Here is a 12490-nt window from a genome sequence, read left to right as displayed (position 1 = left end):
TGAACATCTTAGTACTCTGCACCTCCTCAGACTTCACCCCTCACTCCCAAGACCTCCAATCTGATAGGTCACAACAATCTTCCAAAGTCAAGAAAGTTCCCTTTGAATGAAGGGATGTGAAATTTGAACACAGCTTATTGCTGATCATTTTCTTGTTTTGCAATGGCCAGGAAAACCAGCCACCAAATGTTAACAATCTATGGCCTGTTTTACACAGTTCAGCATCTCTGATTCTATCCAGCAGTGGGCTGCAGGGTACATAAACAGCTAACCACCACAAACAGAAAAAGCAAGATACCGTATATTTTAAAATTTATTCATGTAAGTAACAGAAGGGATATGAGATCAGTTGGGTACAACTGTGGACTACTGTGAAAGAGAAATTTGGTAACAGGAATGCTAAATGTGTCTTCTGTGGGTCTTACAGCTGGGGAAACTGAGGCACGGAGAGTTGCCTGCAGTAGATCCGTGGCAGAGCCAGGAATTTAACTGCATTCTGAGCCCCAGCTCTGTGCAGTGGACAGCATTTCTTCACCTTGGTAAGAATGTTTGGCTCAGTAACTACATTGTGCAGATGCCCGTTGGACATGTCCCATGACCTGGCTGGGCGTGAAGATTCAGGTTTTATGGCTTCGACACAGCTTTGTAAAGAGAAGAGAGTTCTCGCAGCATGCAACAGAGTGCATCCATTCCGATAATTCTGAGAAGCAAGTTAGCTGAACTTGGACATCTCACTGATGAGTGAGACTGCATTTCCACCCTGTTGATACAGGCAGCCTTTCCCACAAAGGTCCTGAATTTGCACTCAAGGAGAAAGCAAGCCAGCTTCATGCATCAAGCAGCCAATCCAACATCACAAACCCACGGACTTTTGTTATATGACAATCCACTTCACACAAGTTTCGCTAATTTCACCCTCTCCCATATCCCCAAAATACAAATGCAATGCTGGCTAAGACGGCCTGTTACTGGGCCTGTCTCCTTGATCCTTTACTGCAAACAGAGCGGCAGACCTTCTCCCAGATTCTAGAGTTTGAAAACCAACTAGCTGATCTGGGAGTGAATCATATTGCAAAGTAAGAAAGAATCAAGGAGTCAGCCTGAAGAACTGCATTCAGATTCTGTATCACAGCAGCAGCCTCTGACTTCTGACTTTTTTATCTTGAGAAAGAAAAATCAAAAATCTTTTTATACAAAACAATCATTCTTCCGACGTAGTGAATTTAAGGCTGTTGTGAAGGTGATTTAGGCTTCCTCCATACTGGATTTATTTGCCAACGGTGAAAGACTGAAGTCCGGTGATTGCTCTGCCAAGGATGAGAGCGTGGATATCATGCGTGCCTGTGGAACAAAGAGAAATGGGAACAAAGATCTCACTGGAAAGGGTAATATGCCATATCATGTCCACACTAGCAGTTGTACTCATGTAACTATATTGGTAAATGAATGTCACCCCCCATCCCGACAAACACCATTATCTGGGGGTAAAACCTGTGTATAGACCAGGCGTAAATCATCAGATGCTAGAGGATAAGCATGATCCCCCAAGATTATCCATCAAACAGTGGCAGGGCTTGCTTCCTCCAGAAGGTGAAGAAAGGCTATATTAGCAATGAGCGAAGCAAATCACTAAAATGCAGCCACCTCTAGGGTGGAACATGGCAGCTGTTTCAGCAGCGTATAGCAATGGCGAACAAGAAAGGAGGGCAGGAAGTGAAGAACGTCATATCCAATTGGAGCTGTAAGTCCCAACGGGACACAGGGACATTGGATTGGAGGGGAGGGGAGGGGAGAATGCCTCCTACTGAGGCCCGCCCTGCTCCCTGAAGCACAGCACCCCCTAGCACCCTGCTTTCTATCCCTTACCTCCATGGTCCCAAAGGATCTGGGAAATCCCAGGAACCTTCATGGCATTTGATACAAAGGTGTATGGGGAGATTTACCTTCATAGGTGTTCACGGCCTCCAGGTTCATGACATGCCGGATGACGTGGTATTCGTCGGCAATGCCATTGCCCCCCAGCATGTCCCGGGCCTGGCGGGCAATATCCAGTGCTTTGCCGCAGGAGTTCCGCTTCAGCATGGAGATCATCTCGGGGGCAGCCCTGCAACGAAAGGAGCGATCAAGGGCACTGGGGTGGAAGGACAAGCTCCCCGGTGGAGCCAGGGTTTGTGCCATGCTGGCACCAGGCTGAGGAAGACCTGGCAGCTTGGTCAAAGGGGAACGGCCTGTTTTTGTCTAACTATGTGGTCTGGATCAGAACCAACGCTCCTAGAGGGGAATAGGGCCCCTGTCCCCACCTGCATGAGCCAGGCAGTCCCCGAACCGGGGGCTGGATTGGAGCCATTCCCTCTTAGAAGGAAAAGGCCCTGTATGTCCCCCATACAAAATGGGAAATGGCTGCCCAGGAAAGAGCACTGTGGAAAGGGAGCCGGGGATCATAGTGGATCACAAGCTAAATATGAGTCAACAGTGTCATGCCGTTGCCAAAAAAAGCAAACATCATTCTGGGATGGATTAGCGGGAGTATTGTAAGCAAGACACAAGAAGTGATTCTTCCGCTCTATTCCGCGCTGATTAGGCCTCAGCTGGACTATTGTGTCCAGTTCTGGGAGCCACATTTTAGGAAAGATGTGGACAAATTGGAGAAAGTCCAGAGAAGAGCAACAAAAAATGATTAAGGATCTAGAAAACATGAGCTATGAGGGAAGATTGAAAAAAATGGGTTTGTTTAGTCTGGAGAAGAGAAGACAGAGGGGACATGATAACAGTTTTCAAGTACATAAAAAGTTATTACGAGGAGGAGGGGGAAAAATTGTTCTTCTTAACCTTTGAGGATAGGACAAGAAGCAACAGGCTTAAATTGCAGCAAGGGCGGTTTAGGTTGGACATTAGAAAAAAAAACTTCCTGTCAGGGTGGTTAAGCACTGGAATAAATTGCCCAGGGAGGTTGTGGAATCTCCATATTGGAGATTTTTAAGAGCAGGTTGGATAAACACCTGTCAGGGATGGTCTAGATAATACCTAGTCCTGCCATGAGTGCTGGGGATGACTAGATGACCTCTCAAGGTCCCTTCCCATTTTATGATTCTATTTGATTCCACAAAGTCTTATGCCACTAGTCCCCCTGAGCCTGGGGCTGGATCAAAGCCGATGTACCCTGGAAGGGTAAGACCCTGGATCCATTCCCCACCTGAGCCAGCCAAACCCCTTCTAGCTTTGCTGTCTAACCCACAGAATAACTTTTTAGTTTAGAAAGGCAGGTACATACTTGTCTTCATCCTTTAGCCTCCCCAGCTGCAGGCAAGCTTGTAAGCCAATGGTGATTTCGGTGAGCATATCAGCCAGCTTCTTCTGGACCAGCTGGTTCCTAGCCAGTGGCACCCCAAACTGGATCCTAGGGGAGGACAACTTAGTTAGGAAACCACGGAGCAAAAAATCACTTAAAACTCCTGGGACAGATCCACCTCTGGTGACTGCCTTCAGTTGGGATGGAGCATTATAGTAGGTCAGTTAGGTAGTGCCTAAAAGCCCCATCCAAAATCCCCATTGTGCTGGGCGCTGCCTTCACTGCTGGACTCCACTGTGTTCTCCCACAGCTGACCGCTTGCATTCACCCCAGTGGGTTAGGGAAGGAGGCTGAGAGTCAGGACTCCTGGGTCCCGTTCTCAGCTCTGTTACTGATCCACTGTGCGAGCTTGGTCAAGTCACTTTATCTCTCTTGCTCAGTTTTCCTTCCTGGCAAGGACTCTCCCATGAACGCAGTGAGGTCTAAATTAATCAGTGCCTTTAAAAAGAGACAGGCAGGGATCCCCCAAACCTACATGGGGCTTCCCCCACCCAAGCACAAAGAGTTCTCCCCTCCAGCACACAGTCATTACCTGTCCAAGGCATACTGCCTGGCTGTCTCCAAGCAGAATTCAGCAGCTCCGAGCGCTCCCCAGGCAATGCCGTACCTGGCGTTGTTCAGACAGCCAAACGGACCCTGGCAGGACACGAGAAAGAGCCTTGATCATTAACCCCCAGGCAACGTTGCCAAGGAAGAGCACATGACCTCTCCTCCCGCCAGCCCCCTGTGTTAACAGGGCAACAGTTGCTTCTGGGGTGGGAGCGGGGCACAGCGGCTGTTTCCATCAACCACACAGCAACCATGCCCAAGACAGGAAGCAAGGAAGAATCCGGCAGTCGATTGCTTCCTATGGTTTGGGAAGCTGAAGGCAACTGCCAAAGTGAGGGTCTGGCAATGGTGGCTGGATTAACACCCCTTGTTTTAAAGGCCATTCCCTTGCATCATAGTGCCCCCTAGCACCGCACTGGAGTCAGCATTGGCTCTATGAAGAAAGCACCCCTTGCTGGCCCCCCTCCCCACAGCAGCTGGAGTCTCTCCTCCAAGCAGTGTCCCCAGCTAGCCCTGCTTAGGGTGTGAGATTATGGGGAACCGAAGAATCGGCTAGGGAGAGAGGAGCTTGGACTTACTGCGAGCCCGGAGACATGCGGCAGCAGGTTCTCCTCCGGCACCTCCACGTCTTCCATCAGGATCATGCCGGTGGTGGAGGCTCGCAGGGAGAACTTGCCCTCGATCTTGGGGGTCGACAGGCCCTTCATCCCCCTCTCCAGGAGGAAGCCCCGGATCCTCCCGTCCTCACACACGGCCCACACCACGCAGAGATCTGCCAGCGGGGAGTTGGTGATCCTGGGAGGAGATGTGAGACCCAGCTCATTTCGGAGACTCCCAGAGCTCCCCCCCACAAAGGAAGCAGGACGAGCCACAGAAGGGAGATGTGAAATACCCCAGAAACTCAATAGCAGAGCCAGGGATGGAACCCAGGAGTCCTGGCTCCCAGCCCCTCTCCCTGGAGAGGCCCAGGATTGGCTGAGCCATGGGGAGCAACAGGGGAGGGCTGAGATCATCGGGGTGCAGCAGTTGGAGCGGGCTTGCCCAGCTCTGGGGCCACAGAGGATCTGGTCTCAGGGCAGGGGGGCAGTGAGACCACGGGCCTGGAGCTGCTGAGAGCCGTAGGCAGGGCTAGCGGCCGGGCTGCTGGGGCCTGGCTCTGTCTCTGTCTCACCAGGTCTTGGAGCCGTTGAGCGTGTAGGTCTTGCTGGCCGGGTGGTAGCGAGCCCTGGTCTCCATGCCCCCGGGGTCGCTGCCGTGGTTGGCCTCGGTCAGCCCAAAGCAGCCCAGCAGCTCCCCTGTGGCTGAGGACAGCGAAGCCAGTGGGCTTGGGTGGAAGCCGCGGCCCTTCTGCCCCAACCCTAACCCCAGGTCCTGCCCCCCCCCAAGTCCTGTCCCCCTCCCCTCAATTCCCACCACCACCCCACTCCTACTCCTCCCCTTCCCCCACAGGTCCTGCACCCTCCACCAATTCCCATCTGCATCCCATCTCAGGTCCTGCACTGCCTTTCCCCCATCAATTCCCACCCCGCCTCTCATCCCAGCCCCGGACAACCTGCCCCAGCTCCTGCATTGCCCCTCATCCACCAGACACTGCCCCACCCCATCTACTGCCCCCAACCACTTTTCTCCTAGGTTCCCCCCAGTTCTCAAGCCCCTACTCACCCCAACGCCCTCCCCCTGGTTCTCGCACTGCCTACCCCACTGAAGGCCTCTCTCCCTCCTCCAGTTCCCACATTCTGCCCCCAACACCCTCCCCATGGCTCCTGTCCCTCCACCCCTGAGGTGATACTCAATCCCACACTTGTCACCCCTCCCCCAATGTCTCTCACATCACCGGCCCCAACGCCTGCCTTGTCCCCAACTTCCGCATCCTCCCTCCCCTGACAGTCTCATGGCTCCTTCGCCCCCAGTGCCCCCGCCAGTCCCCTGTCACCCCACTCCCTGTATGCCCACCCCAGACCTTCTCCACCTCTGTGCTCCGAGGGCCCAGCTTCCTAGGTGCCCACCCCTCTCCCAGCAGCCCGCCTCAGAGGCAGCTCTTCCCTCCATGGCGGGGAGGGGGCAAGTCCTTCCCCCTCCTGCCAACCCCCATTCCTTCCAGGTAACCCCAGCAGAGAGCATTGTGGGAAAGAACCATCCCAGCATCCTCTCTGCTCTGCCAGCTGGCCAGATAGTAGGGGACCGGCTACAGGGGACATCTACCAGCTCTGAAGCCAGCAGCCTCCCCGGTGGATCCACGCTCCTGCTCCTAGCCAGCGAGAGCCCCCACCCGCACCTCTCGCTCACCCAGACGGGGCAGGTATTTCTGCTTCTGCTGCTCCGTGCCGTAGGCGTTGATGGGGTGCATCACCAGGGACGACTGGACGCTCAAGACCGAACGGTAGCTGCTGTCCACTCGCTCGATCTCCCGAGCCACCAGACCGTAGGCCACGTAGGTAGTTCCGGCACAGCCATAACCTAAGACGGGTGCAGAACGTGGACAGGACACACAGCAGCAGCAGCACCGGTCCGAACCCCGCCCTGGGTCAGTCAAGACTGGAACTCCCTCCCCGCCTGAGGACAGCTGGGGAACGGCTCCCCTCAGCACCTGCTACCCCGTGTGCCAAGGGCTGACGGGGGCCACTCTGCAGGGCTGAGACACGCCAGTAGGGGGCACCACGTGTGCTGGCGATAGTCCATGGGCACCTACTGCCTTCCCAAATGGAGCCACAGGGGCTGCATTGCCCGGGCACAAAGCCACAGGGTTAGAGATGCCACAGCAGTTGCTGGAGAATCGGCCCCCAAATACTGGGGGGCCCAATTCAGCCCAGCCATGTGGTCCCTTCCTGCCACGCAGGCTGGTGCAAAAGGGCCTTGGGACTGGTGGAGCCCCTCCCCCTCACAGGGCATTGTACCCCCCTCAGCCACAGGGGGTATCCCAGGTGGGGCAGAGGTGGGCGTGGTCGGGGCAGGAGGGGGCATGACTGAGGTGAACATGAAGGCAAGGAGGGGACGTGGCCACTGCACAGTCCCAGGTGAGCACAGGTCAGATCAGCTCTTGCGATTGTCTATGGGGTAGCCAGCAAGCTTCAGGAGAGCTCTGAGGGGCTTCCCCATCCACGGTGCCCACCATCCCTCTGCCCCGTGTCAGCTGGCAAGATCCCTCCCTGCATGGGACGCACTGTCCTTGAACGGTGATCCACTCCACGTCCCAGCCAGTGACCCTCCCAGCCAATCCCTCCTGGGTCCAGCTCACCTTTGATGGTGGAGCCCAGGACTCCCAGCTCCCCCAGCTCCGACACGATGTCCCGGTGAAAGACTGGAAAGAGAAGACACAGACGTGTGTCTGTGAGTGCAAAAGGCAGAGTCCCTGTCCTCTGCCCCCGGCAGCTCAGGACTGGGAGCTCCAGCCGTGCAGCTCACTTGGCTCTCCCCGACAGCAACGCACAATCCCTGCAGCCCCACCAATCTGCAGTTCCCTCCCCCAAGTGCATTTAATTCAGGCATCCACTGGGCCCTGAAGGAGGCTACAGGCAGGTTCCGACCTCTGTGAGCCCTGGGTAAATCTGGAGTCACTCCCCGACGACAACGGGGTCACGGCCGGATTCTGATCTCAGATCCCCTGGGGCCACTGAATTTAAATAACGGAACAGTTGGAAGAACAGTGGGCGGCATCTGGGTCTGTAAATCACCCCCAAGCACCTCTGGTTTGCATGCAGCCATGGCACGGTGCCCTGGCACGTGGATCTCTGGGACGCGTGGGTCCGGGCACCGCTGCCGCAGACTGGACGCAATCAGACGGCTCCCGGTGCTAGCGACTGCAGTCAGCATCTAAACCCCAAAGAGCGACCGGAGGCTCCAGGGACAGAGGCACGGGTTTATGGAACGGTCACGGGTTCTATCCCCGGCGCCGGCTTCAGGCACCTTCATTCCGGTTGGCCATGACAATTCGTGGCATCAGCTTCCCCTGGCAGTAGGTGCGGAAGGAATCCCGGATCATGAGCTCCTCCTGGGTTAGCTGCCTCTCCAGCTGCAGGGGATCTCGCCAGTCGAACCGGGCTCCCGGGGCTGGAGAAAGACAGTCAGAGCTGGCTGCACACCTAACAGCTTCCACGCCAACCTCTACCCCTGTCCACACAGGGAAGGGGGAAATGACAAGCCAAGCACCTCATCTCCTCAACCCAACCTCCCTTGCTCTGGAGGCAGATCACAAAGGGGAACTTTATTCCCCAAAGTAAAGCCTGACGGGTATTGGCCGTGGGGCGGGGGAGCCCAGGGCTGGAATAGCAGGGTGGCGGGTCAGAGATGAGGGGCATCAACAGTTGGGCATGGGATGGAAGCCATTCATTAAAGCCAATTCCTGCCCAGCCTTTACTGGAATCAAATTAGTAATTACCAACACCCCTAGTTCAAGCCAATGCTTTAAACCCCTGATTTACAGGCACTGGGAACCCCTTGTTAAAAAAACATAAAACCCAAGCGCTGCCTTCTGGCTGTTTCACTGTCTGCCACTGACGGATTCGTAGAGGCGCTCAACCCCGTTCTCGTCAGTGTTGGCAGCTGTCCCAGGGTAAAAAAGTCCTTTCCAATGGAAGCTGGGGGTGGGGAGACGACAGTTACCTTTCAGGGGCTTCTCTCGGGCCTTCGTTTCTTTTTCTGGAAAAGCAGACAAGACCCCGGGCAGGTGGGTTATTTTATCCCTGCTCTGCTGAGGACGCAAAGCAGGAATCACGGGCTCAAATCTCGACCTGTGCCACGTGGGAGGGAGCCCCTTCTGGGCATCCCATTACCCTGCCGAGCTAAAGAGCCAGGGGTGTGGAGGTGGGGCTGTGACAGACTCAGATCCTCCACGGATGGGGGACTTGTCACACCAGTGGGTCCATGGTAGTAGGGGCCCGTACTTCCCCCATAGTTCCAGCCCCCATCCCACCCCCTTTAAAAAATATCAACATTTAGGGGGTCTGGCTCCGGGGTGCTGGGAGAGGCTGCTCCCACCCCTACTCACCTTTCTGTGCTGCTATGGTGCCCTGGGGCCGGATGGCGCCGACCCCCACCACGCGGCAGCTGCTGCATCTCAGCAGCCTGGTCACGGCGAGTCTCAGAGCCATCTGGGTCTGCTTCTAGTCGGGAAGGGAAACGGGAGAGGCTGCTTAGGGGTGACAGCCAGACACACTGATAAATCACTGTCACAATGCAGGGTGTAGACTGATCTTGTAAGCCTGTTCCCAGATGTGTCACCTGAACGTTGTAATGTGGTGCTGTCTACACGACAAGGCAGGACGGTGGTTTAATCACACCAAGACAGCTGTGTTGCAGCCAGGTCCCTCCCATGGGTTCTGTTGTGTGGACGGGACCCACAGCACCACTTGTTGCTATGCTAAGGGGCAGGAATGGCCCAGACACACAATCCACACTGGATCTCTGAGCCAAGCCCCACCTGGGGGGGGGGGGGGACTGGAAGCCAGGACTCCTGGGTTCTAATCTTGGCTCTGACTCTCCTCCCAGTGCAGCTACTCACGGGTTCGGGGTGGGGGCTCTGCTAATGGACCCAGCCCCAGGATCGGGGTCTTCGTTAGGTTACAAGCCCCGGTGGGGCAGAATCTGGGCATTAACCCCCTGGCTGCCAGCCCCCAGCCCCTCTCCTTTAGCTGCCGGGCGGGGGGGGAAGGGCCAGGCAACGCCAGCTGCGGGAGCCGGGGGTGGGGGGCGCCAGACCGAGCCCAAGGCACCACGGAGGCCTCAGCAAATGGGCCCCGGGAGCTGAGCTAAGCAACCCCCCGGAGAGCCCCCCCTAGGCTGGGGGTTGGTGGGCGGAGATTGTCCCAGAACGGGGGGGGCTGCCCGTCCCCCCAGCTGCCCTGATCAAAGAAACCGGACCCGCCCCCCAGCACAGAGCGACTCACCCGGGGGGGACTGACCAAGGGGCAACTGGGGAGCCCTCGGTGACGTCAGCAGGAAGGGGGCGGGGCGACATCTTGGGCGGGGCGGAAGAGAGCGAGATTAACCCCTCGGTGTCCGTCAGGCCCAGCAGCGAGGCCGCAGCCGGGGAGGGGGCGGGGCGCACCATGCGGGCTCGCACGTGCTGCACTGGGCACTCCGGTGCACGCCGCACGCAACCCCTGCGTGGCGCCGCCTCTCCTGCAGCTACGCGGGGGGGAAGCATCTGCATGCGCGGAAAATTCAAACCCTGCGCGCCCGCCACAGGCGCCCGCCGGCAGCGCTGGTCTGCAAAACCTGCCTGCGTGCAGCCTCACCTGCAGCGTGCGCACACACAGGGGAGACATCGTGCGTGCAGCAGGCGCCCGCCGGCAGCGCTGGTCTGCAAAACCTGCCTGAGTGCAACCTCACCTGCAGCGTGTGCACACACAGGGGAGACATCGTGCGTGCAGCAGGCGCCCGCCGGCAGCGCTGGTCTGCAAAACCTGCCTGAGTGCAACCTCACCTGCAGCGTGTGCGCACACACAGGGGAGACATCGTGCCTGCAGCAGGCGCCCGCCGGCAGCGCTGGTCTGCAAAACCTGCCTGCGTGCAACCTCAGCTGCAGCGTGTGCGCACACACAGGGGAGACATCGTGCGTGCAGCAGGCGCCCGCCGGCCGCCTCTGCCTGGGGGAACTGCCTGCTTGCACAGGCCGGTCGCCACAAGACGCGCACTGCGTTTGTCTGCAACATCTGCCTGCAGCATCTCCGGGCAGCCCCGTGCTCCTGCAACAGCTGGACCCTGCTGCTGCTTCTCTGCCTGGAGCCGGGCTGCCGCTGGCGGAGCCATTTGGGGGTTAACAAAGAACAGTGAGAGAAATGATCAGCGGGGGGAGGGAGCGACACCCCGCCTTGCACGGGGGGGGGGGGGGGGCGTGCTTGATTGATCCATCCGTGATTGGCCGGCGAGAGGAGGAATTTGAGCAACGCGAAAGAGGCTACAGCCACGGGGGGGGGGACACGTGATGCAGAGTCAGCTCCGCCCCCGCGTCCTAAGTGGCTCGCGCACAGATAAAGTGTATTGGGGGGATCGGGTCCCTCCAAGCTCCGCCCCCCAGGGCAGGTGGGGGCTGTGATTGGCTGAAGATGCGGACACCCCCCCCCGACCCTGCTGTCAGGGCGGGTTGAGGCAGCTTTGGAAATGGGACCCCACTTCGCTCACGGGATGTCTGACACCCCACACCAGCTGGTCCCCTCCAGCCAGAGCCCCCGCCGCCCCCCCAGCTGCAGATTCTATCCCGGAGCATCTGAACCACTGGGACCCTGCGCCCAACGGGTGGGGGCCCCACTGATGCTTCTAACCCCTGCCCCCTCCCCAGGCTCTGAAAGCCCCCCCCATCCTACAGGGAGAGCGGGGGGGCGCACACACACACACACCTGGCCTGCACAACGTCCCCCCAGCTCTGCCGGTGCCCCTCACTCCCGACCCGCAGCACCTGCTAGCCCGGCCCTGGGCTCCCCCACCCCAGACAGCACCGTGAGGAAGGGGCCTGGGGAGTTAGAGGTCCCCCTGGCTTCCATTCCCAGTTCCCGGGGGGGTTGGGTGTCCTGGACTCCTGGGTTCTGTTCCCACCTTTGCCACTGACTCACTGGGTGACATTGGGCAAGTGTCTGTCCCATTCTGTGCCTCAGTTTCCCCAGGAGATGACACCGATCCCTCTCCTGGGAGCACAGGGAAGGCATTTGTCAGTGGAAGGCCCAAGTGGGAGGGGAGCAGCCCTGGGTCTCCATCCTGAGCATGGGGGTAAGTGGGGGGTTCTCAGAAAAACCCTTGAGGTTGGAATGTGGAAAGAGTGCAACAGCCCCCACTTCCTCAAATTGCTGGGGGGGATGGCCAGACAACGCAAACAGCCCGATAAGGGGGATGAAAAGGTCCCTGTGACATGATGCCACAACCTGGGAGGTCACGGCCCGGGCTGGTCATGCCCTAAACCACCCCAACTCTCTCCTTGTTTACTTACTCTCTGTGAAATGGGCACATTTGCAACCAGCTCCATTGTCCCAGACCTTGATGGAGATCAGGGCCCCCTTGTGCCTGGCACAGACACAGAATGAGCAACAGCCCTTGCCCCAAAGAGCTCACAGCCTAAATATACAGAAGGTGGGAGGGGAAACTGAGGCACCATGGGGGGAAGGGACTTGCTCAGTGTCATGAAGCACAGCAGGGGCAGAGCTGGGAATAGAACCCAGGTGCCCCAGTCTAGGCTGAAGCCCTAACCACTAAGCCAAACTGCCACCCTGCCAATCTTCCCACCCACTTTTAAAAAGACCCTTTAGCACTTTCTTGCACAGAATTTCTAAACCCAGCAGAATCCAGTTCGCCTACTCAGAGGCTCGTGCGCAGAGTCGCCCCTTTCCTCAAAGAGAGGGGGCTTTGAGAGGGGGGATCCAGCTGAGCTCTAATGCAGAGAGCTACGGGGAGGCGGGAGCTGCACGCAGTGGAGAAGGCTCTTGAACCCAGAGATGCTGCCTGAGTCTGATGAGAGCCTAAGCCCATTGCTCCTAGCAGGGGGAGCTGCCCTGTGGCAACTCAGTGAGGTGTTGAGTCTGGGCCCCACAGCTCTGGTGGCCCCTGTGTGGGGCAGGAGGGGGAGAGCCAAGGGATCATCTCACAAGCAGACACAGCCTGGCTGCA

General features: G+C 57.6%; 1 protein-coding gene across 7 annotated transcripts; it reads right to left on the bottom strand.

The window, feature by feature from the left end:
* Positions 1-295: 295 nt before the first annotated feature.
* On the bottom strand, positions 296-11867 carry GCDH (glutaryl-CoA dehydrogenase). 7 transcript variants are annotated; one of them, XM_030545985.1, is made up of 12 exons: positions 11817-11867; positions 8883-8997; positions 8498-8533; positions 7802-7945; positions 7134-7196; positions 6185-6355; positions 5070-5199; positions 4477-4693; positions 3882-3985; positions 3272-3397; positions 1944-2104; positions 296-1341 (listed from the first exon to the last, which is right to left on the bottom strand). In XM_030545985.1, the coding sequence occupies exons 1-12, from the start codon at positions 11850-11852 to the stop codon at positions 1268-1270; spliced, it is 1377 nt and encodes a 458-aa protein (XP_030401845.1). In that variant the 5' UTR covers positions 11853-11867; the 3' UTR covers positions 296-1267. The 7 variants fall into 7 exon arrangements, with proteins under 7 accessions (XP_030401845.1, XP_030401852.1, XP_030401846.1 ...); XM_030545992.1 differs by lacking the exon at positions 11817-11867 and adding an exon at positions 10418-10731 and having other exon boundaries at positions 8883-8999; XM_030545986.1 differs by lacking the exon at positions 11817-11867 and adding an exon at positions 10132-10230.
* Positions 11868-12490: the final 623 nt, after the last annotated feature.

The sequence above is a fragment of the Gopherus evgoodei genome, unplaced genomic scaffold (genome assembly GCF_007399415.2).
Source record: "Gopherus evgoodei ecotype Sinaloan lineage unplaced genomic scaffold, rGopEvg1_v1.p scaffold_40_arrow_ctg1, whole genome shotgun sequence".
Classification (NCBI taxonomy): domain Eukaryota; kingdom Metazoa; phylum Chordata; order Testudines; family Testudinidae; genus Gopherus; species Gopherus evgoodei.
The sequence above is the reverse complement of the archived record's forward strand: the minus strand, read 5'-3'. Positions and strand labels throughout refer to the sequence as shown.